Here is a 24,768-nt window from a genome sequence, read left to right as displayed (position 1 = left end):
CTCATGCAATTTCTGAGCTGGTGAGTTCAATTAACACAGGGAACTCTTTGGGTTGGAGATCACCGGTTCCAACAATTTTCCTGAGCCAGGATAACAACTGGTGTTTGTTTCACCCGGACAGTGCGGCAGAATCACCCCATGGAAGGATTGACTCTAGGCTGTCTTGCTTATCTGTTGAAAAGGCAGGACAACGTTCTGGAAGCAGGTTCAATTTAAACTGACAGTTGCCCCATTTTCTGGCCATGCCCTATTTTAAAATTACCTTGTGGAACTCAGGCAAAGCAGAGAAATGAAGGAGAAATGAGGCGTTGCTGGCTTCGCCCAGACACCGTTATTATTCGTTTGCGCCATGACTGCAGTGAAAGGCCTCCAGGACCTTGGTTTGGCCACAGAGGGGCCTGCCCACCAGGGATTCTGATTACTCCACAATCTGGTCACAAAGGAAACCTCCAATTCTGTCTGGTGAGTTATCTGGCAGAACGTTCCGCCACAGCAAGATGACCTCTGGTAACGTACGAGTGGGTCCTGGGTCAACTCTGGACGTTTCCTCTGTCCATGGAGAGCCACTTACATCTTTGGGTTCTTGCCTGCCTGTGACAGGAGGGACTTACTCAGGGCTTTAAAGAAGCCACCTGCCCCTTTGCAGAGTGGTAGGCCAAGGAAAAGGACACTCTTTAACTGGCTATTCTGGTGACCAGCAGTGAGGAGCTTTCCAGATGGTTGATTGCAATGTCAGTCTTCAAACCCAAACTGGCCCAGTGCACGGTGGTGGTCTTAACAAACCACACTCCTCTCAGGGATTTCAAGCCACGCCAGGGAAGGTTCACCGCTGCCCCCCCCCCTGCCCCCCATAATGGTACCCATCTTCCTCTCTCGCTCAGGGGAGGAGTCCTGCTCTGGCTGTTGTGGCTGCATTGCTATGGCTTCAACATGCACAGGTTCCTAAAACATTCTTGTGGCTGTCAACCATCAGACACTCACCAGAGCTCCTGTTCTGTGCTGGGCACCGGAAACACAGCAATGCACAGCACCTGCTCTACGGCGGCTCCCAGCCTGAGGCAGACGGGAGGATGTCCTGGAAGGTGCACTTGAACCCACAGGGTGTTCTGGGGATACACAGAAGGGACAAAAGCAAAGCCCCCTGACCCCCTAGTAGCAGCTCTGGAAACTCTTTCCAGAGGACGTGCCCTCGGAGTTGAGGGTGAGGCCATCAGACACTTGGCTAAGGTATTTGAACTTGACCCCAGAGACAATGGGGAACCACTAACAAACTTTAAATAGAGGAGGAACATGATCCAGCTTGCTTCCAGAAGGATCCCTCTTACTGCTGCCTGGAGGACTGGCTGGAAGGGGCGAGGTTAAGGCAAAACCACTGGGGAAATGGCTGTCAATAACAAAAAGAGACAGGCCTGCAAAGGGAGGTGCTGGACGAGACCCAAGAGGGAGGAGGTGAGACAGTCCAGCTTTGGTGTCTGACGGGGCTGTCAAGTCTGAGAAGCGGCAGGAGGAGGAGTCTAAGATATTTCCAGAACGCTGGCCTGGACAGAAGTAAATTCAGGAAGACGAACCATTAGAGGGGAGCAGGCCACGCACCGGGGGGCTTGTGGGACACGCCGTGGCGAACAGGTAAAATGGAAAACGAACTCGAACTGCAGTTCCCGCAGAGGCGCCCCCTTCACACCGCAGGCTGCGCGGTGCGGCCCCAGGACGCACCCTTTGGGCTCAGGCGCAGGCGCAGAGCCGCGTTATTGCTCGGGCGCCCCTGCAGGGCGCGGAATCTGCGCTGGAGTAACCCGGGCGGCTGTGACAAGCGCCAAGCCAGGTGTTAGAGGTGACTCACAGCCTCCCAGGGTGGGGCCTCTGGCAGCCAGAACCGGTGTGAGACCTGCCTCATCTGTACCTGGGCCTGGGGCCAGGACGACAGGAGGCCCAACCCCCTGGGACTCTAACAGGGGGCAGGGGGCGGGGGGCAGAGGGTGGGGGGACACGAGTAGAAGTTAGAGAAAATGAAACGTGTGAGTCACCAAAGGCGAATGCCATGTGCTAAGCTGCTGCTGCTTCCCTGACACCATCCAGGGTGCTGGGAGGTTGACATTGACAGATTAATGGGAGAACTGCTCCCCCAGAGCCTTTTGAAAGAGGAGAAGCTAAAGGTGTCACAGGCAGGATAGACTGAAACGACAGGTAATGAAGGGAGGAATGCAGATATACCCCGGTTGGAGGAAAATACAAAATGCAAATCCAGCCCGCCTCTGCCAACAGCTGACTCATCATTGGAGGGCTGACATTTGCAAGGAGCTGCGGTTTGCAGAGCATTGTCGTGTGGATTATGCAGGGCCAGTTTCTGGGAATCGAAACCCCTTTCTAGTCCACGAGATCTTGTCTTGGTTTATTTTTCTGGACTTGACCATCATCTGGAGGAGCGTTGTCTGGGATAACTCTGTGCCGAGATGGACATATCCTATATCTGCATGGTCCAAGTATGGTAGCCACGGACCACTGGTGGCTACTGAGCCTGGAACTGCATTTAGCATTTTATTTTAATTAAATAGTCCCCTGTGGCTGGTGGCCACTGTATTGGACAGCACAGTTTTGGGCTTTTGCTGCCCCATGTAGGAATGCACGTTCTGACTTTCTAAGTCACTGCAGATTTCCTTGAAGAAGCTTTAGTTTTTCGTTTTAACCTCCACAGTGTGTGTGGATGATCATGAACAAAACAATTAAAAGGTTTAGGTTGGGTAACCGCCTTCACACTTAAGCTTACCTTGCGTTCTGGAAGATTCAGATGATCTCACTGATGGAAACATCCCGCTGAGCCAGCCTGGGGCAGAGCCAGGTCCTGCTGGTGTTAGGTTAACTGCCTCCTTCCAAGGTAACGTTGGGTCCTTGTGACCTGGAGTCTAAACACGTGGCTGCTCTTTTGCAGATGGTGAAAGTATCAGAATCCTATCCCGATTAGCAGAGCAAACGGTGCTCTTGAAAAACTGACGGCTGATCTTCATCTTCTTTGCCAAGAAATGTGGTGACAACATGTCCTCAGTCCTTGAGAGCTGCGCTTTGGGAACAGTCCCCCGCCCAGCAAGGATGCAGGATCTTGGAAGACGAGGAGGGTCCATGATGGATTTCTTCATTGAAGGTTGCTATCCTCCAAGTCCTGGGCTGAACGGTTTCATCGTTTTCTATGGGGACATCTCCTAACCCTTCTCTGTAATGTCCTTAAGACAAAAGGCAAAATAGCCTGCGATGCTCCTGTCATCCCAGTCAACTCCTCTGTGCAAGGTGTGTTCTGGGAACACTGTTTCCTGTTCATACAGAGAGACTGTTTGCTTCTCTTTGTTGTTGTTGTTGTTTAGGGCCACACCCATAGTGTGTGGAGGTTCCCAGGTTAGGGGTTGAATCGGAGCTGTAGCTGCCAGCCTATGCCACAGCAATGCCAGATCCAAGCCATGTCTGCAACCTACACCACAGCTCTTGGCAATGCCAGATCCTTAACCCACTGAGTGAGTCCAGGGATTGAACCTGCATCCTCATGGATATGAGTCAGATTCATTTCTTCTGAGCCGCAACGGGAACTCCTGCTTTGCTTCTTAATCTACTAAGTCATCCAGTGTCTAGCTGGTCCTGCAGAGCTGCGGTTTCTTTTCCTGTTAAATTCTAATCTGATTAAACAGGTTGCAGGGTTGTAGGTAACTTTGAAAAGGGTCTAAAATTAAGTTGCTATATTAGGTTGGTTTATAGAAATGTGGCCTGGGATGTGACTGAGGGGGGAGAAGGAATTCTGGAAGCCTCGGGAGCTGCACCTCCGTTGACTGCTGCTGGAGCATCATTTGCAAGAAAAGCTGGACACCAAGGCCATTTATACTGAATCTAATGTTAGTATGACACTTGAGAGGCTCAGCCGTCCTCACAATGATCCTGTGAGATAAGCATAATAATGAGGAGCTCCTTGATGGGAAATTGAAGTACTTTAGAAGTAAAGTGCTTTGCCTGAATTCACAGGGTGACGAGGGACAGAGCTGGCCCCCGATGATAAAGTGTTCTTTGTACTATGTCACGCCACTGACTTAAATGTATTTAGGAGGTACCGCTTTAAAGAAAGCCTCAGCACAGGCTTGATAGCAATTGTTTTATCTTGAATTGAGATTAAACACAGTCTGCATCACCAGCCGTGAAAGCCACTGGCTGGAGGGAGGAGGTTGCGCCATAATGGAGTGGCTACCATGTTAACTGTGCATTGGGGGATCTGCCTACCCTCGGGCAGGTGTCTGGAAATGATATCTTCATACTGAATCTATTACTTGATGGTAAATGCCTGGCTTATTCCAGGCCCATCAGAATTGTGATGCTCTGAGACTGGGTTGAGGAATGAACGAGTGATGGAAATCGCAACACGAGTGTCAAAATTTGATGGTAGCCTGCTTCACGTAGTGATTGTACAGGGGAAAAATGCCCATGGGTTAAGCAATCCACTCTCATACAACCCACTCGATCACGGAGTGAACCTGCCTTCTCAAATCAGAGGTAAAGCGTTCCGTGGCGTTTTCAGGCAGGGCAATCTCTAGAAGGACCTTACTCAGGGGAATGTACCCCAAGGGAAGAGGGCATGGGTTGGGTTTATTCCATCTCATTGAACTGTTTCTTCCTCCTGCCCCTTTGTGACTGAGAGAGGATCTTTTGCAACTCTGGCGTCTGATGTGACATTCCCTACACTGAGCTCCGGAAGTTGGATCAGTTTGTCTTGGGTTTTCCTTTAGAAGGTGCCAGCATTTTTATCCTGGGAAACCAGCCCCAGCATCTGCCTGGCTTTGGGGAGGGGCCCTGTAGAAAGACGTTTGATAAATTCTGCATTCCCTCAGGATTGCAGATATAGCAGGGCAGACTCAGACTATGAAGGTTTAAGAACAACCAGATTTTCACAGAAATTGGGGTGGGTGTCCAAACCTGGGGGTGAGGGGAGGGACTTTCCAAACCAACCCAGGGTCCTGGCAGTTGAAGATTTCTGGGATCGGGTTTGAGATGCATAAGGGTTTTCTGGCTTCATTTATACCAAGCAAAAGTCGAAGGATTGAGTGAGGAGGGACTGGTATTATCAGGACCCAGCCAGATGGCTGTTGAGAGGGATGCGTTTGGTGACATTTCCCCCTCTCCCTGCCCTTCCTGTGCTGCTGTATCCAGAGGCAAACCCTCCAGGATTCCCCAAAGAGTATCAATAATGCAGGGAGCAAAGCAAAGCTGAATTTCACTGTGGAAAATTCTGATTTTGTTCGTCTTCTTGATAGAGAAGATGCAAGCTTGCAGGGCACTTGTGCAATCAATACCCAAACCTTTGAGGATAGCATCATCTGAAAGACTTGAGAGTATTCAGTACTGTTGTTTCGAGTTCTCTGACATATGGAGGTGTGGTGACACAGAACAAACGTGGAAAATCCTGTCCTGTGCTTTAGAAATTGCCAGTTTTAGGAATGTTACCACCTTATGGTCTTTATTTCGTAATTACTTTTATATGTACAACTGTGTCTTTTTTTTTTTCTAAGATGTGGTCTGGGTATTTTGCAATGATGATTTAAAGAAGGAATAATTTTTCTAGCAAAAAAGAAGGAAAGTATAGGAATCTGTCACCTGCTCGTCCTCCCAAACAAAGTTTGTGAAGAGGAGCGTAAAACTTCTAGTTCTAAAATATCCCAAATGCATGAGGATTCCTTTACAGAATGGCCGAGTCTTTGCATGAAAATGGAAGAACCCAGCTGCCCATTTGTTTAGTAATTCCCATCTAGGAAGATTGCTACATGCTACTGTTTGAAATGACATTAAAAAAAAAAAAAAATTGTCCTTGATTTTTTGTTTCCCAGTGCAAAACTGTGAGAATTTATCCTAACGCTGAAAATGTGTTGTCCTAGCCCAGCTAGATTTCATTTCTGGATTAATCTCCCTCCCTACGTTTAATCAGCAGCAGGCAGTATATTCAGTCCTTAGCTAAGAAGAGGAGATGCCGGCCGGGCGCTCCTCTCTGCGCTGCCGGTATCGCGAGAGAGTCTCTTTCCGTGGAACATGTTATTGTGTGAGTTTATGTTCCTTGACAGGGAGTAGAGATCTCTCCCAGGGAAACATCCGTACACATCAGTCGCTGATGTTTTTAAAGGCGTCCTTTGAACATTAAATAACCGCAACGTGAACGCCCTAGATTAAAGAAGAAATCGCAACAAGAACGTGATTGATATCAGTATCCAGGATCTATCTCGGGGATCCATACCACTGGCGGAAGAGAGAGTCTATCCTCTAGAGTATATTTCAGGCATAAAATATTAAATAAGAATTCATAAAAGCCACATTACTCATCTTAAATCAATCTGCCATACTCACAACCGGTGTTGAATGCCGCTTGCGGTATTTAGCGCTTACATAGGATAAGTAAAATCCTTACACAGATAAGATCTTAAACATGAAATATGATCATATAGCTCCGTAGTTCAGAGTGTCCTCTTAGGGGTCGGACTGCCTGGAAAGGCAGCCCTACCCCACCACATACTGGCTGTGAAATCCTAGGGAAAGTTCCTTAACTTTTATAGGGCTCAGTTTTCTGCTCCATAAAATGAGGCAAATACACAGAGATTTATGAGTGTTGAATAAGCTGACAGGTAGAAAGCGAGTAGCATGAAACTTACGAGAGCATTGTAATCCCTGGAATAAATGGTGACTGCCTCTCCTGCTATAGTCATTTTCATATTGCTATCATATTATATTGATCCTGTAATTATCATCCAGACAAAAATATCTGAACAATTTCTAGTTATTACATGATGCAATTTTGTACTGCATTTAACTCTATTTAAAATAAAAACTAAACAATGCAGTGGGATAGACTACTATGTCTATAAATAAAAGCCTATATATATGTATGTATATACATATATCTGTATTTATACAGACAGATCAAGTAGGCATAGAGCTAGGAACATAGGTATAATGTGATGCTGTGCTTTAGTAGGCCCAGTGCTTCCAACACTTAAACTCAAGGAACTGCAGCATTTCTATTTGGATGGTACCTCAGAGACCATCTCCACTGGGCCCTTTATCTATAGGAAGGAGGAGTGAGGCCCATCTGGGGTGAAGAGAGAGGCCACACAGTGGAGGGGGAGCAGAGGTGGGGGGGGTGGTACCCAGGATGAGAGCTCCTGCCCCTGCCTCTCTCTGCCCTGCCTTTTAAGATTCGTCAACATCTCCTTTTTGAGTTGGCTTTTTCCGAAGTTACACACACACACACACACACACACACACACACACACACACCCTGCAGCAAAAGAGCATCTCCCATCTCCCAGAGTTTGAAGTACCTGTTTGGAAGATGACCCACTTGAAAACCGGGATCTCCCAACAGTTGTCTCTTGCCCCCAAAACGGATCTCGTTTCTTCTCATTTGAGTCTCTTCTGTATTCCTGTCGTCTCAGACAAGCCTGGAGAACAACAACGACCACAAATGTTTCTTCAGGCTTAGTCCTACGACCAGCTTTGACAGCCCCATGCTTAATTCCCGTGGCGAGGAACGCGCAGTGTGTGACGTCTACCTCTAAGTGTTCATCCACGCCTGCTGCTGGGTGTGAAGACCCTCGGCCAGGCTTTACTCCCTCCTCCCTTTGCCCAAAATTCCAGGCCCAAAGCATTAGCCATCGCCTTAATAAACTCAAACAGCAAACATACTAAGAGGCATTTTGTCAAGCACTTACCCAGCAATTGCCTTCTCAAGGAAGGAGGTACCCAGTACCCAGCATTTACGTCCCTTTCTGTTCTCATTTTCTCTCTCTCTCTCTCTCTTTTTAAATTGAAGTATAGTTGATTTACAATGTTGTGTTAGTTGCAGATATACAGCAAAGCGATTCAGTTATACATATATTATTTTTAGTTTCTTTTACATTATAGGTTATTATAAGATACTGAGTATAGTTCCCTGTGTTATAGATGATCTATTTTATACATAGATCTTTTTTTCTTTCTTTCTTTTTGCTTTTTGGGCCATACTTGCAGTACATGGACTTTCCCAGACTAGGGGTCGAATAAAAGCCGGCCTAAATCACAGCCACAACAATGTGGGATCCAAGCCAAGTCTGTGACCTACACCACAGCTCATGGCAACGCTGGAACCCTGACCCCCTGAGCGAGGGACAGGGATTGAACCCGCATCCTCATGGATACCAGTCAGATTCATTTCCACTGCCCCACAATGGGACCTCCTGGTATATAGATCTATTTTATATATATAGTGTGTATCAGTTAATCCCAAACAAGTTTATCCCCTGTCCCCACTTTCCCTTTGGTGACTGTAAGCTTGTTTTCTATGTCTGTCGGTCTATTTCTGTTTTGTATGTAAGTTCATTCGTATCAGTTTTTAAGATTCTACATATGTGGAGTTCCCGTCGTGGCGCAGTGGTTAACGAATCCGACTAGGAACCATGAGGTTGCGGGTTCGATCCCTGCCCCTGCTCAGTGGGTTAAGGATCCGGCATTGCCGTGAGCTGTGGTGTAGGTTGCAGACGCGGCTCGGATCCTGCGTTGCTGTGGCTCTGGTGTAGGCCAGTGGCTACAGCTCCGATTAGACCCCTAGCCTGGGAACCTCCATATGCCGCGGGAGCGGCCCAAAGAAATAGCAAAAAAAAAAAAAAAAAAAAAGATTCTACATATGTGATAGCATATGATATTTGTCTTTGTCTGGCTTACTTCACTTTCAACTGATATTTTCATATTGTGATCCTAAATTTTATAGTCACGCTATTCCCTAAAGTATACCTTGATAAACATTTTATGACCCGAAAAAAAGGGAAGTGCTTACTTCCTTCCAACTGATGGTTTAAATACTCCAAAAGGGTAAAACTTCTTGGAGCATTTCAACAGGTCCAATGACTGAACTCTTTCCTCTGCCAGAGTGGAATTATCCACTGCTACAGTAAAGAAATGCAGCGTAAAGACAGACAATATTATCTTTAAGCTAGGCCTGATGTCTTCTTCTTCCTGCCTGGGTTGAGAAAGGAAAGATTCCTTCTGCCTCAGTTCCCCTCTGTTAGAAAATCCATCTCCTTCCTTGATGTAGGAGGACGTGCCAGAATCTCACGGCCACGGGAAAGCCCAATATTCTGCTAGAGGTTAAGAGCAGAAATGACCCGACATTAACAAAACATTTACCACTTGGACCTGGGAACAGAGAGTCCATTACTCTCTGCTTCACAACTGATTTGCAGGTGAGGCACAGGTGTCTGGGCTCCTCCAGAACAGCCAGTGGTACCTGCAGCAGGTGGAATCCTGGATTTCTAGGAGAGAGGTGTGCTTTCACCCCACCTTGCTCAGAAATGGAGAACACTCCAGAATGGTGGGGTTTTCCCTTTGGGTTTGTTAATTTCAAAAAACGATGCCATATGGATAAGCAAGCTCTTTTAACAAACAGCGTTTGTTTTTAATAAATAAGAAAACACCCCCGATACTGTACTAAATAAGTTAAATAAATATCAAATGATAAAATAAACCAAGCTAAAACCTAAAGAGTCAGCCAGAGAGTTTAATGACACTCAACGAGATATGGGCCTCTTTTTTGGTATTCCTTTACGATGACTTCAGATTGGAGCTCCTGCTGGGGAGGTGCCCCTGCGTGGAGTGTTGTTTCCCGGGGCAGCAGATGTCTCTGTTACCCTAACCAACTCGTATTAAAGACAAGAGAAGAAAACGCTGATGGGCTGAAAGTGGAGGAGCCCGTGTTAGCAACTGCACGCAGGATCGAGGCAGATTTTGTGGGAAGAACAGAATTCTTGTGGGCTGAGTGTTTTTTGAAAATTCTCTCCAAGAATGCATGCGACTTAAATATTTCTTTACCCAAAGCGGAGGAGGAATAGAATGGTTTGCAATGTTGAAAAAAAAAATGCCCCCCCCCCACCTCTGGTGCCTTATCCGCCCCCCTCATGGGGGAGCAGAAGAAACCAGTGGCAAGGGAGGTGCCTCCTAATTTTTATCTTGCTCCAGTCAAGCAATCTTTCCATGTAAATCAAGTGTTAGTCTTCTCGACGTGAACAGCTTTGCTGAGAAGGAACAGGGACAGAGCCAAGCCCGGATTTCCAGTCCTGGAAACAGCAAAAACCTAGCTGTACTTCCCCTCCACCCTCAGGGGCTAGTTTTCTTGTTATTTGTAAATGTGAGTGGGTTTTGCTTCGTTTTGGGTTTTTTGATGCTGATGTTTCTGCCGTGAGGGTCCTGAAAGGGGCAGAGGAGTATGAAATCCACAGGCTTGGGAGGGGGGATAGATTTATAATTCATTGTCACCAGGGGCTCCCCTTACCTTGGAACTTTATTTCCCTTTCAGTTTCAAGTGTCTGAAGCTAGACTGCTATAAATAAGTTTTTGGTCACATGAACATGTGACAAAACTGGCTGAGGGCAGTCTTGTAATGAGAGGCTTCAGGTAACTTCCTGTTTCTTTCCGGCAGAACTGGGGCTTCTTCCTTCACTCCTCCTCTGGTGTCGCTCCCCCTCTGCGCCCCCTCACCCCCCAAGCCCATCCCTCTGACTGCAGCACGCGTAGTTAGGCTGCCTTCTGTGCAGAAGCTACCATTGCGGGGGGTGGGGGGGGTGCAGAACACAGAATGTGCATATATGCCTGTGGGGGATGACGTGAGTTTTGTGACTCACCGTCGCAATCCGGGTAAACATGACAAACCCCAGCTCTGCCACTTTTCTAGCATCGTGACCTTGGGCAAGCTGACTAACTCCATTGATTCTTGCTTCCCTCATCTCTGAGAGGGAGATGTCCCTGGGCTGCCTGATTGCTGGGAGAGCAAGAGGCATTGTTGATAAGACGCTTAGCAGAGTGAATGGCTCGCAGTGAACATGCAGTAAAAGTGGTCAATAAAACTCATCATTATTACCATCAACTTCACCACTGTCATCATCATCACTGCTGTCACCATCGTCATCACTGTCTTCATCATCATCAGCATCCATCACCAGCATCATCCTCTCCATCATCAGCAGCATCATCCTCTCCATCATCAGCAGCATCATCCTCTCCATCATTATCATCATCATCCTCTCCATCATCACCAGCATCATCCTCTCCATCATCACCAGCATCATCTTCTCCATCATCACCAGCATCATCCTCTCCATCATCACCAGCATCATCTCCTCCATCATCACCAGCATCATCCTCTCCATCATCACCAGCATCATCCTCTCCATCATCACCAGCATCATCCTCTCCATCATTACCATCCTCAGTATCAGGCTTAATCCCATTCCTTAGTTCATTCCTTTTTCTCAAGTCAGCCTTTGCCACATAATGTGATTCTGATCGTGGTCACAGAAGAAGAAAGACTCTTTTTTTTATCCAGGCCTGAAGTTCATCCTTGTTTTTCTGTCCTGGAAGCAGAGGTCTGCTTTCTATGCCTGCCCGTCCCTCTCCTGGGGCAGCCAGCTGAGGAGACCCTGCTCCCAATCACTCAGGGTCCCTCTGGGAACTGCTTTTTCTTCAGACAGCTTTCTGAACCCACAGGGATGCTCAAACTTTCTTCTTCTGTTCCTTTTATTATCAGCCCCATTCTTCTGGTCGTCATCCAGGCTCCTGGTCCCTCAAGAAGCCATGTCCCACAAGAATGTTTCCCAGCCTCAGGGTTCTGGTCTGAAAAGCACTGTGACTATGACCTAACTCTGCATCTTCAGCTGTGACCTCTGTCAAGGTTATTGTTAGTTGAACTCCGCAAGCATTTTGGGAAGGAAGACTTGCCATTGCCTTCAGTTGCTTCTTTTTTGTTATTCTTATGATCCAACATGCTTACCTCAGAGCTTTGGGTCTTAACTACCACTGGTGACATTATTAAAGTTATTAGTTTTAAGAGATTAAGAAATCAAAGGTGTAAAAACAGTTTGACATGATACTCCCCTCGAGTGAGTTGATTTCTCTCTTCTATGAAGAGCAGAGAAGCACACACACATACATACACACAGACACACAGACACACATATCAGAGGTGGGCAGAGCCCTCCCCATGACTCCTATGGGAGGGAAAGTTGCATTATGTCCATTTCCTCAACCCCCTGGGTGGACGGTCCCCAAGCATGTCCTGAAACAGGTTCACATTGTCATTATTTGTGGCTTGCCATGTACTTGAAAGAATCAGAATGAATAAGTGACATGAAATGAAAGCCATCAAACACATTTGATAGATGATAGAAAATCATCCTGAAATGCCACGTGTAATCTTTCTTTTAGCTCTCAGTGGACATTAATGGCTAAATTCTACCACAAGTTATATAAACGCATTCGACCAAAAGAAGCGGGAGGGTGGGAGGGGGCGGGGAGCTATGTAGCACAAACGCCCTTGAAGAAATAGAGCCAAATTCTGAGATGGTGTATCATTATGTACTAGTTACCAGATTCTGAAATAGCATGGAATATGCCAGATAGATGTTTATTTCCTCTTGTTTTTTCAAAAGGGTCCCACCCAACCACCAAAAGGAGTGACATCAAAATAACTCGGAGTGGGTTTAACCCTCCTCTCCTGCCGAGAGCAGACAGACCTGTAAAGGCACTGCTAATTTGGTGCATACCAACCCAGAGCGTATTTTAGGATGTCGCGGGAACAGTGTCTACAGGAAGTTTCTGAGGGCTTCAATTTGAGCCAGCTCATTAAAGGAGAGTCCAGCATGGGAAGGCGTATGCGGCAAATGTCTATGATTTGGCAGTCAGATCAGGTGGCTAGGTTTTACACTATTTGTACACCCTGAAATCCCTCATGTATGTTGCTGGGCTGCTAGTGAAAGCTGAGGTTCTGCGAGCAACCAGCCTAGTTCATCGATGGCCCAGGGTTTCAATATCCACCCGGAGCAAAGCCTCCCTTCATAAGTTATCTAAATACAGACAAGTCACATATGCACCAGGTTACTGAGAGGTCATTAAAGCCATGCAATTGATTCTTAACCCCCTACTTTAATCTCTTCTGGAACAAGGCAAGGGGTAGAGTAGATAATGCAACTTACCACTGTTCCCGTCAAAGTCGTTGCTGTGGGTGGCTCTATACTTAATTTGACAGTACTCAGAACATATTAAAGACGACTGTATTTATTTTTTGCAGAACCTGTGGTGAGTGGTTTGAAAATGCTCAATGAGAGTGGGTTTGACTTTGAGGATTAGTTGCAAGTCAACTGGATCTATGTCTGATAAACAGAGTTGGTGATCAAGTTTCGTAATGTTGGCTTTCATTAATGACAAGGCATTGGGTTCAACACAGAAGAGTAAGACTCCACCCTTGCCCTTAAGAAGCTGTGGTCCAGTTTGATAGGACATCACACAAGAGATAATTTCAAAAGCAGTGAAAAGAGATATGAAAGGGGTACTTTGGTGTTGCGGTGATGGAAATGTTTTAAACCCAGATGATGGCAGTGACTGCAAATTTGATAAATTTAAACTTGGAACAGGTGAATTTGATATGTAAATGATACCTCAGTCAAGTTGTTTGTTAAAAGAAGGTGCTATGGGAGTACGGAGGTTCCCTTTAGATCTAAGTTAAAACTGGTCTTCCCCACCCTCATTGGGAGAGTAAGAAGAGGGAAGAGGGGGCTGGAGAAGTGGCCGAGGATTGGGCTGGAGTCCCTGGGGTTCCTGGGACTGGGGCCCGCCTCTACATGAAGGCAAACAACCGAATTGCAAAGTCAGTTCACACATGACATATATTTCCAGAAAGCAGTCTGAAAGGGGGCAAGGCTGGAGGCAGGGAGCCTGGTTATGCGGACATTGTAATAGTCTTGGAGATAAACTGTAGAGGTTGGAACCAGGGTGGTGGCAATAGGATTGAAAAGGAAGGCACAAGTTCATGAGCTTTTGTTAAGCTTGGCAGGACCTCAGGGATGGGATAAAGTCGGGGATGGTCGGGGAGGGCCGTGTGGAGTCTTACCGTGGACACACTGAGTTGGAGGTGCCTGTGTGACATCCAGATGGAACCATCCCGTAAGCAGTTGTGCATGTGATGCTCACACTTGGAGAAGACTCGGGATTACAAGTCATTAGTATGTGAGGGGTGGTTAAAAACACAGGAGGGGATGAGATGGGCCACCGAAACCCTGGGAATTAGAAGAAAACTGGGCTGATGGGAACCTGGGGGAATTAACACGCAAGGGGCAGGGAGAGGCATACGAGCGAAACAGGAGGCAACCCAGGAGAGGATAACATCACAAAGCCAGTGAAGCAGTGCTTTGAGAAGGAGAGAGTAATAGCGCCGAACATAGATAAAGCTTCAGAAAACAAAGACTGAAAAGGTGTCTGTTGAATTTCGCCGTTGACCTTAGCGAGAGCAGTTTCAAGGGAGGCGAGGAGACAGCCAGGCAGCAGCAGGTGAGGGAGTGAATGGGAGGAGGGGAGTGGAGACCACAAGGGTTGCTGACTGTCTGGGAACATCTGGAGACTAGAAAGTGCCAGGACTGCAGCTAGAAAAGGACACATGGCCCACAGACAGCTTTGTTCTTTTGTTCTGAGTATGAGAGAGTGTTGAACATGTTTGTGGGAGGAGCCAAGAAGAAGAAGAGAAATTTCAAGGATATAGAAGAAAGGTCCATGGATGGAGAGGGGCGTGGACCAAGAGCACAGGTGGGCACCAGCAGGGAGCATGTCCTTGACCCTTGGAGACATGAGGGCTAGACTGGCAGGCAGAAAGGGAAGAGTTGAGTGGCGTCTCACCTGACGGGCTCAGGTTCTTTGTTTGGTTTTGTGTGTCCGTAAAACAGGAAGAGACGGTCCTTGTTGAAAAGTATGGGGATGGGAGACTTGAAAAAAATGAAGCGTCAGTTGTGAAACAGAGGGAGCTGATGGACAAGTCCACATGCTGAAGTGAGTCATCCTTCATTCCTTTCTTTCCCTCACTCCTCCCCCCCATCTATCAGCAAGATGTCTCTGCTGCTTCTGGTTCCTGGGTCTGGCCGCTTCTTGCCACCCCCTCTCTCACCACACTGGTCTCTCCTACATGTCCATCAGACTTTCCCTCCTAGTTTTTCTGCTGCTTCTCTTGCTCCTTTCGGTCCTTTTCCCACACAGCGGACAGAATGATCTTTAAAAAATGTAAATCAGAGGAGATCACTTCTCAGCTTAAAATCAATTCTCATCCTGATAAGAGTAAACTCCAAATATGAATCTTTGTCCTGAGAGACTCAACGTGATCTGGCCCCATCTCTCTCTTTCACGGTGGCCTTTTTTTGTTTCCTCCAATGATCCAACTTAGTTCCCGCCTCAGGACCTTTGCACTGGCTTTCCTTCTGCTGGGGAGGCTCTGGCTGGCTCTTTCTCATCCTTTGCTTCCACAACCAAATTTTACTTCCTCTAAGAGGCTTCCCTGCCTATGTAAAGGAGCATCACCCCACCTGCATTACTTTAGCTTCATTCGCTTCATTGTATTCATTACTTATATTAATTTACTTGTGTGTGTTCCTCAATCCTAAAATAAAAACTCTGGGAGAGAAAGGACTCTGTTCAGGACATAGTAGGCACTTAATGAATATTATTTATAAGGACAGTGTTGAATGCCCAAATGAGATTAGAAAACAGCTACATGGCTCCAAGCTACACGGTTGTGTGGCTTTCTTCAGCAGAGACCATCAAATAATAAGATTGATTTACTTAAGTGCCTGTTCCGGAGACAATTTCAAACAAGTATTTCCCACATGTGGGCTGCGTGGCAGAGGCATCTTTGTGAAGACTCCCAGCGTGACCCGTTAGGATGTTTATGCTCTTATTTATTTTATAGGAATTCTCTTGACTTTTCTAACCTTGGAGGTGGGTGGACAAGCAGTGGGAGGAAAAGGCTGACCCCATTTCCAGGCCCAAAGCTAAGCCACATTACACGGGTGAAATCAGGTTCCTGAGATAGGTCTGGTTTCCTTGGTGACCCAGGAGGTTCGGTGACAGTTGAAATTGCTAAGAAGGAGAAAAGCCTGATAACAGCAGGTCTGTGTTTTCCTTAGGGAAGGAGTGTTTTTCAATCCTCAGCTGAGGACTGTGCCTCCTTGAGTGGCAAGGGGTGACCTCCCGGCCCGCAAGCTGAGTGACGCTTTCTAACTGCTCCCAGAATCCCACGGCCCAGTCTGGCAAGTTTGTCCCATGCCAGCTCTGGGTAATTACATCATGACTCCTCAGGCTCCCTGTCTGTTTTGTTTTTGCATGTAAACACGGTAACTAGGGTGACGAATAGTCGGCGTGTTGCAGGATGGGCGAGCCACCTTTCTTCTGGCAATAACAACAGGAGGGCCTGCTATTCTATACATGGTAGGGTGACATTAACTCCTTAATGTCTTGTTTCTTCATAGCTGGTTTATCCAATTTAAGCCCCAAGCCCTGTTGTCATTTGTTGACAAGGCTTGTGTGCCAAGCTCTGTGCTAAATATTTGAAAAATGTTGTCTCATTTCATTTCCACCATGACAAGACTCTGAGGTAGGGACCATTCTCCCCATTGTACAGATGAGGAAACTGAGACCCGGAGAGGTAATGTGGCTTTTCACAGTCAGACAGCTACTAAGTGTGGGTTTGGGATTTTAGAAACCGCTTTACTGCTTATCATATACTGATACTGTATTCTGAATTGTCTCCTAATTCCATAATGGAGGGGGAAGAGAATTCATGTTTTCTTCACTTGCCTGATATTCTGAGTCCGCCTTATGCTGTATGTCCCGCAGATACTGAACATCACTGACGAACTTCTGCCTGTCCTTTGCTTCATGCAACATGATTCTTAATCCCCGACCTGTGGATAAAAGAGAAATAAATGCGCTGTGATACAATCCTTTGTGGCTTTGCCATATTTGGGTTTTTCTTAGTGTAATTGCTTTTCGTCTCTTATTAATCGAATTTCCATTGTTGGAAAGGCACAGATGCTCCTTTCAGACTGAAAGGGCTCTTTGTATGGGTGTTGATGCCCTCACAGCCCTCTTGTTCCAGACATAAATAATGCAGCCACATTCATTCGCGGGCTTCGGTGAGCCTGTCCTGGTTAGTCACAGGGAGTTAGATGGGCAGAAGCCTGATTCAGAAGCAGTTCTACAACGTGACAAAAACCTAGCCAAACTGGCAGTGACCAAAGCTCTGAACCCCTGGTAACAAACTCATTGACTCAGTGATGGCACCCCTATTCCAAATCAGGAAGCACGCGGGGCACTGGGGTTTGGCAGTAGCGTGATACGGCTCTGGCCTTTGTGTGGCTACAATCTAGGGTGGCATTAAATATTGCTGTCTCCCAGCCCCTTTGAAAGTCACATTATTTTCTCACACACCTGCTCTTCCTCCCAAGTCTTCTGAAGGGAAATTTGGGAGTAACCAGCGGCTGCCGGAGCCTGTGACCTGGGCAGCTTCCCACGTCCACGCCCCTCCTGCTCCATCCACATCAGAACCAAGGCTGCTGATTTTCCCTCCTGAGTTTCCCTCGAATCCATCGTGGTTAGAGTGTGGGCACTGGCACGAGACTCTCTGGGTTCCGATCCCATCGTCTTTGAATATTGACAGGAGGTCCCTAATGGTGATAAGGGCAATGGAGCAGAAACAGGGGGTTTGCTGAGAAAGTGTTATGAGGGGAGGGCCTCGCACAGTCTGGGAGGCAAGGTTTTCCTTAGGAAAGGATGCTGGATTTGCTAAGAAGTGTGTGAGGCCAGGAATGGGACAGAGGAGATCTTGGCCAGAAAGGACAGCAGATACAGGGGCTTCAGAGCAAGAAGGGGCAGGACAGGAACAGGAGGGCTGTGGGGGAGGCGTGGCCTTGGAAGTCACGGTTCAAAGAGCCATATAACGCCACTGGAAGGTTCCAACCAGGGGAGTAAATGATTAGATTTGCATTTTTTAATTTTTATTTTTTGTCTTTTTGGGCCCTACCCGCGGCATATGGACGTTCCCGGGCTACGGGTTGTATCAGAGCTGCCGCTGCCAGCCTATGCCACAGCCACAGCAACGCCAGATGCCAGCCGCATCTGTGACCAGAATCGCAGCTCAGGGCAATGCTGGATCCTTAACCCACTGAGTGAGGCCAGGGATTGAACCTGCGTCCTCATGGATACCAGTTGGGTTCATTACTGCTGAGCCACCACAGGAACACCTAGATTTGCGTCTTTAAACAATCCCTCCAGCTGTAGTACAGAGAATGGATGGAGGGCAGGAGAGGTAGAGTGAGAATGTAAGCGGAAAGACCAGTGGGAATACATCATAGTAAGCCAGGTAAGATGGTGCTCAGACTTGGGTCGCAACAGTGGAGGGAAGGGGGGAGGAGCTCAGAGTTACTGTTTACTGAGCCTCTGGAAGTGCTACGTGCTCTTCCAAACAGTGACACGTTTTGACTCATGCAATCTTCATGACCACGCTATGAGGCAAGAGTTATATCTCTAACTTGCAGACGAGGAAACTGAGGCACAAAGGGATTAAGTAGCTCACCAAAGGTTACGGAGCTAGGAAGTGGATGCCCTGGGGTTTGAAGCCAGAGTCTCACTCTGGTCCCCATACTCTAGTCATGCTGGATTCAAGGGATACTCAGGAGAGAAAATCATTAGGACTTGGTGATCATACGAAAGGGGTGGGAGATGCAGGTGCAAAGGAAGCTGCCCGTGTTACTGGCTCAGGCAGCCGGCTGGTTGGATGCCGACATTCCCACCAGAAAACTTGGGAGGAGGAGCAGGTTCGTGAGAAACTGATGTGGACTTTGAAGGGGCTGGGGGACAGCAAACGGAGATGTCAGGTAAGCAGTTAGATGTAGGGCTCTGGAGCTGATTAGAGAAGTGAAGAACTGGGTATGGCTGGCATTGTGGGGACCACTGACGTTGAAGCAGAATGGGGAGTGAAAAGAGGAGGACGACCCGGGACAAAATTCTGAGGACCATGCAATTTTAAGAGCAGGTACGGAGTGGAAGAGAAACCCTGGAAAGAAGCCAGAGTGGCAGGAGGAAGGCCGAGAATTCAGGTGGGTGCAGTTTCATAGATGCTGAGAAGTGTAGGTTTCAAGGAGATTATTAAGAACCTTGGTGAGAGCATTTAGTGGAGTGACAGGGCTGAAGACAGATTGCCCGGAGTTGCGCAAATGAGAGGTAAGGGAGTGGAGGCAGTGCTTTCAAGTTTGGCTCTGACTAGTGTGGTCTAAATTTATGATCAAAAAACTGAGTTCTTTAATGGCACTGTTCATGGTGAGTCTGCTAGACCTCATCTATAAGGTCATCAGAGATCCCACACTATTGCTGCTCATTGTCCAGTTAAGCTTTCATTTATTTCAATACATGCATTATTCTAACTGCGATATAATTGACATAGAACCTTATATTAGTGTCAGGCATACAACGATATTTGTATGTATTGCAAAAGGATCACCACAATAAGTCCCGTTAACATCTGCCAGCCTGCATTGCTACCATTTTTCTTCTTATGATGAGAACTTTTAAGATCTATTCTTTTAGAAACTTTCACATATACCAGGTTACTAGCTATAATCGCCATGCTGTATATTACACCCTCAGTACTTATTTTATAACCGGAAGTTTATACTCTTTAGCCTCCTTCACCCATTTCGTCCATTTCCTACTCCGTGCCTCTGGCAACCACCAGTGTTTCTCTGTAGGTAGGAGTTGGGAGGTTTGGTTTTGTTTTTTAGATGACACATATGAGTGAGGTCCTATGGTATTTTATCTTTCTTGACATTTCACTTCAGTGTAATGCCCTCAAGGTCTATCCATGTTGTCACTAATGCCAAGATTTCCTTCTTTTTATGAAAGAATAATATTTCATTATATATATATATATTTATGTATATATCACATGTTCTTTATTCATCCATTGACGGACACTTAGGTGACTTCCAGGTCTTGGCTATTATAAATAAGGCTGCAATCAACAGGGGGGTGCAGACATCCATTTGAGTTAGTGTTTTCATTTCCTTTGGATAAATACCCAGGAGTGAAATTGCTATGTCATATAGAGTTCCAGTTTTCATTTTTGGGAGGAACCTCCATTCTGTTTTCCACAATGGCTGCACCAATTTACATTCCCACCAACAGAACACAAGGGTTTCCTTTTTTCCACATCCCCGTCAACAGGCGTGATTGCCTCTTTGATAAGATATTGGCGGAATCAGATGGCCTCTGACTCATGGTGACCCAGTGTCTGGTATGGTTGCTATGGACTCCTGCAAGGGTTATCACTGAGTCCCAAACAGGATCATCTAGAAACTTAGGCTGGTCTCTCAGGGATTATTTTCTCTCAAGTATAGAACGTTGGGTCTTTGCGAGTCAGAATCTGAAACCGCAAACCAAGAGGTAGTTCCACAGACAACACACAAAACCTAAGTCATGTCTCTGAGCATTTTAATAGTCATCTAGGGAACACTACTTCAGAGGACTACGTGTAACTTTTTATATGTACCTGCATAGAATAAAGCTATGTGCCCACGCTTTTCAGAAAACCATGGTGTTAAAACAGGCAGAAAGATGAGCCCCTGCTGCTACTGTTGGAAAGAAAACCTGTCTGAATATTAATCAGACAGAGACCATAAGGATTCATAATGAAAGGATGTTTGTGGTCGATAAAGGAGCGCATCCCAGAATCCACGGGGATGGTACATTTTGGTTACAAAATTAGCATAGAAAAGCCAGCCAATCCATCCTGGCTTTAATGCAGTGTTATTTTAAGGAGGCTTCTAAGTTAAGAGGCCTGAAATCACGTTGTCTCAAAAGGTAGGAAATAACACTATTTGAGCTACTCCTTGCTAGGTTATCTCTGACTTCACAATCACTTACCAAATAAAGGACTTTAAAATTGCCTACAAAAGTCTCTTTGCCCTCCCCTTAAGTCTCTATTATTATACGCTCCTATAACATGAATATTTAGAAGCATCCTGGTGCCATATGTAATCTCTTACTTAAATACATTAATACATTAATACTCTGCCCCAAGGAAGCAGATTATTAGCGATAGATCAAGGAGACCGTCGTCGATAGACCACCACAGGCCGGACAAACACTCTCTACGTTTCTGAAGTGTCTCTCGAACTTCCTACTGTATCACAGGTCAGAAAAACTGACCAGGATGAACAAGCAACGGAAATAACGATGTGGAAACAAAGCCACATGAGCTAATGCTGACTTCGTGGATCTCAGCTTTGCGGGCCTACTCAACCAGATGGCCATTCGAAGCCAAAATTTTTTTCCTTAGCAAATTCAGACAGGTGGAGGGGAGGAGAGTGATAATAAAATGTGGGCAGGGAGCATGTGTCTCAAATAGCATTTTGTATTCTCTTCTGTTTCTCACCTTTGAACTGCTTCTCAATTTAATATCCCCTCCCGGGCTATGCATGCTTCTGTTTTCGTCTCTGGTGATAATAGATTGTGCCAAATTTGTGCTTCAGAAATCCACGTAAGATTAATCCATATTAAACAGGGAAGGAGAGCAGGAAAGGAGAAGGGAGTAGGAGGTATGTGGGAAAGGGAGTCCTGCCTTGCTGAAAGCGAGAGTGAATGATTCTTCTTGGCCTCAAAATTCTACAGATCTGTGAAATTTCAGTGAGGCATATTCTGAGAACTTTGTGACATATGTAATTCCTCTCTAGTGTAAACTGCCAGTGAACTCAAACTGCATTTCCCTGACTAAGGAGAAGAAAATCTGATGGCAGAATCTATTTCCTTCAGGTCTCTAAAAAATCACATATGCTGTCTTTCTGTTCTCTGGCTTCCTATGTCAAAAGAATTGATGGGAAGGGGATTCTTTTGATTAACCGTCAAGCGATTTCACTGTTTTCTTACTATGGTCTCATAATAGAAACGTCCTTAGAGTGAATATTTTCTTAGTTCAGTCATAAAGAAAAAGGTAAATGGAAGCCCCTCTTTAGGCTGAAGGTTCCTCTGAGCCAGAATCTAAATGGCTATATTCATACATGTCCATCAGGTTTATAAATTCCTCCTTTTGCATAAGTGGGTGCTGGAAAGGAGGATTGCAGGAGACCTCATTCATCCTTTTACACACAATTAATTAATTCGTAATGACAAAGATTCTGGAATTTGTTTACATCTAGCTTTAAAACGTCTTAGAGTTTTAAAATCTTAACTTATAAAAATGTTTTGAGTGTAAGCAACAGAGATGCGTGATTTCCTAACACTCCGCTCTGGGAATTGAGAGGGGTGAGGGTAGATGGTTTGACTTTTCCAGCCAGTTTGGCTCGGAAAATCGAGGGGCGGGGTGGGGAGTGCTGTGCTATAGCAGTTGTAAGAAAAGCTCTTTGGCGGTGACTCTTCACTTTGCTGTGAAACTGAAAGAGCTGGGCGGTCATAGGCTGACCATCAAGCCCAGAAGAGAGAGACTCAGCGTGTAATTGGGAAAGTTTGGGGCTGGGCGGGGAGGTCACAGGCTTGACACGCAATTCCATGCTCTCAACAATATCCATAATTTTGCACTCAGAGAGGGGCCGCGGTCCCTGTACACCTCTGCTGGACTCGCAGACCAGGGGAGTCTGAGCGGAAGTTATGTAGGTGCAGGGTGGCTGCCAGTTTGCAAATAAGTGATCACAGAGTCCCCCACATCTGTCTCTTTGAGGCAGAAAAATACAGGGGCTGTGCTCAGCAGAAGGAAGGGACGGCCAGGCCCCCAGGCTTCAGGCCCGATTTCCCTCTAGAATTAAAGTCGCAAGGAGAGGTCGCCTTTCTCCGTCCCCCCAACCTCGCCCCTGTCCTCCGAAGACCAGGAGTCGCAGTTGTGGGTGTGGCTGGGGCGGGCCGGGACGAGTCGGACGGTTACCTTGCGGGTCAATCCTTTCCCCCTGCGAGTGGCTAAAGGGGCTGAGGGGCGGGGCAGGCGGGCTGGTCCAGGGCGGAGGAGCCGCCCATCAATCGCGCGGGGCCTTCCTTGTGCTCCTCTTCCTCCTCCTAGCTCCTCTCCCCTCCCTCGACCGGCCCCCTCTTCCTCCTCCTCCTCCTGGGAGGCAGCTTTTTGCTAAGGCGGCCGGGCTTTCTAGGGGCGGAGGCGTGGGCGCGCCTGCCTGGCGTCCTCTCGTTTCCTTGGCAACCCGGCCTCCTCCCTCCTCGCGCGGGAGTTGGGTGGGGCGAACGCGGCCGTGGGGGCGGGGCGGGGCTGGGCGGCGGCCAGGCGTCCCCGAACCCGGACGTGGGCGCCCTGCCGGTTGCCGTGGGAACTAGTGGGGATGCGGTCGGTAAAGCAAAGCGGCGAGCGGAGAAGAGATGCTCTAGGAGGAGGAGGCGGCTTGGCTTTGTGCAGATGTCCAAAGCCCAGACCCAGACATGGAGGCCTTCACTCCTGCCTGGAATCAGTGCTGTGCTTTACAAAGAATGAGATTAAAAAACGAGAAGGGAAAATATTTTTAATTGAATAAAATAATATCAAAGGCGATACACTGGCAGAGGGGAAGACAGTGCAGTCCTGCAGTCTGAGTTGTGCGGGGCATCTCTGAAATGCCTGGTCCAACATAAAAAGGAAGAAGTAAATTATTAAGGGAGGCACCCCATCAGCGGCAGAACTGGGACAGGTTCTCCTGGTTATCAGTAATCGCGGCTTCCTTTCCCAAGGTGGGAGATTCTTAGAGGTCTAGACTAGTGCCTGCAGATTTGGAAAGAAGGCAATGTAACCTGTGCTAGACTCACCCTCTGCCAGGTTTATTTTTGTCTGCGATTTTCATAGCAGAGATGACTCTCTTCCACTTATTGTGCATATTGAGGCACCTTATAACTTGCCAACTGATGTCACATTAGGGCATATTTGATCGGGTAGAGAAGAGGGAAAAAGGAGAATAGAAATTCTTGCACCTTTCATCAGTTCCCAGAACCCCTAAGGGTCTATGGTTTCTCCGCAATCCCCTGGTCCAGATGAGGTCCAGGTCTCCCCCAGCATCACACCCTTCCTTCTATCCTTATCATACCACCCTAGTTTTGGGCCCCAAGACCTTTAACTGGATTATTAGAAGGGCCTCCTAGCCACACCCTGGTCCTTATCTTCCAACACTCTTTCCCCACCATTTCCCCAGTTTTATAATCGGCAAAGCTCCTGATTATAAGCACAGTCTTCTGTCCCTTAGGAAGTGCTCAAAATTCCTCACTCCCTGGGAAGGAAGCCCTTCCCCAGAGCTCACTTCTTGGTTTTCCTCATTCAGCACTTCTTCACTCAAACTTCGGCCAGATGACACTATTACACACTGAATATTACTCCCTGCCTTCACACCAACTTCTAAGGCATAGCCTGAGCCGATTGGAGCCCAGACAAAAAGAAGGTACTTAGGTGAAGTCTTTGTTTTGGGCACTGTGTCATCCAAACTTTATTGGCCCATCAGCCATCTCCAGTACCTTTCCATCCCCGGTAGCCCAACCCACATTCTCTTCTTGTTCTCAGCCAGCTATCAAGTAATCCTTATTAAAGCATTAACTGCTAATGGAAGCATTAACTGCTAAGTACTAACCTAAGACCTCTCCCCATGGTTTTTGCCTTTCAAAAGGAGATGCTTAAAGATACAAAATCTTTAAGACATCCTGGATTGAAACTATAATAGAGAAATGGTAGGTAGAGTGTTTGTTCTGCTGGAGCTAGGACCCCCCCCCTCCCCGAATGGAAACAATTATAATGATTAATGATTAACAGAGAAGGAAGTTGAAATCCGGGTGAAATAGTCAAAGGGAAGTGACCTGCCCTAGGACACAAAGTAAGTGGCAGGCCAGGGCTCAAAAGCAGGGCTTCTCATTCCCTGATGTTGCCTGCTAGTAAGAAAAACACCTTGGTACATATTGGACCCAGATTTTTCT

General features: G+C 46.9%; 2 protein-coding genes and 1 long non-coding RNA gene across 14 annotated transcripts in view; 1 reads left to right on the top strand and 2 right to left on the bottom strand.

Moving 5' to 3' along the window:
* MARCHF10 (membrane associated ring-CH-type finger 10) overlaps positions 1-23,040 on the bottom strand; it is an 83,416-nt gene extending 60,376 nt beyond the window's left edge. For 5 of the 8 annotated variants that reach the window (XM_005653890.4, XM_084984111.1, XM_084984117.1 and 2 more), the window contains exons 1-3: positions 22,760-23,040; positions 16,648-16,754; positions 7,332-7,451 (exon numbers count right to left, since the gene is read on the bottom strand). In XM_005653890.4, coding sequence (XP_005653947.2) covers positions 7,332-7,451; positions 16,648-16,737 — 210 coding nt within the window. In that variant the 5' untranslated portion in view covers positions 16,738-16,754; positions 22,760-23,040. Of the gene's footprint in view, positions 1-7,331; positions 7,452-16,647; positions 16,755-21,280; positions 21,491-22,759 lie in introns of those variants that run through there. The other 3 variants (XM_084984116.1, XM_084984113.1, XM_084984114.1) reach the window with 2 other exon arrangements.
* The window catches only part of LOC146398066 (uncharacterized), a 1,038,644-nt gene that overhangs the window by 616,027 nt on the left and 397,849 nt on the right, over positions 1-24,768 (bottom strand). The gene's annotated exons all lie outside the window — the stretch shown is intronic.
* Positions 1-24,768, top strand: part of LOC110256164 (uncharacterized) — a 132,595-nt gene that overhangs the window by 57,920 nt on the left and 49,907 nt on the right. For 4 of the 5 annotated variants that reach the window (XR_014820993.1, XR_014820995.1, XR_014820994.1 and 1 more), the window contains one exon: positions 2,927-5,568. The exons of the other annotated variant lie outside the window; for it this stretch is intronic. Coding sequence is in view for 1 of the 4 variants with exons in the window: in XM_084984167.1 (XP_084840293.1) it covers positions 2,927-2,959 (33 nt within the window). In the remaining 3 variants the exon portion in view is untranslated. Of the gene's footprint in view, positions 1-2,926; positions 5,569-24,768 lie in introns of those variants that run through there. 5 annotated transcript variants of the gene reach the window in all.

Source organism: Sus scrofa, chromosome 12 (assembly GCF_054392235.1).
Source record: "Sus scrofa isolate SSC_HxYL_T2T_F1_AM1 chromosome 12, Sscrofa_HxYL_maternal_Yorkshire_Landrace_v2.0, whole genome shotgun sequence".
Lineage (NCBI taxonomy): Eukaryota > Metazoa > Chordata > Mammalia > Artiodactyla > Suidae > Sus > Sus scrofa.
This window is presented reverse-complemented; position numbering and strand designations above follow the sequence as displayed.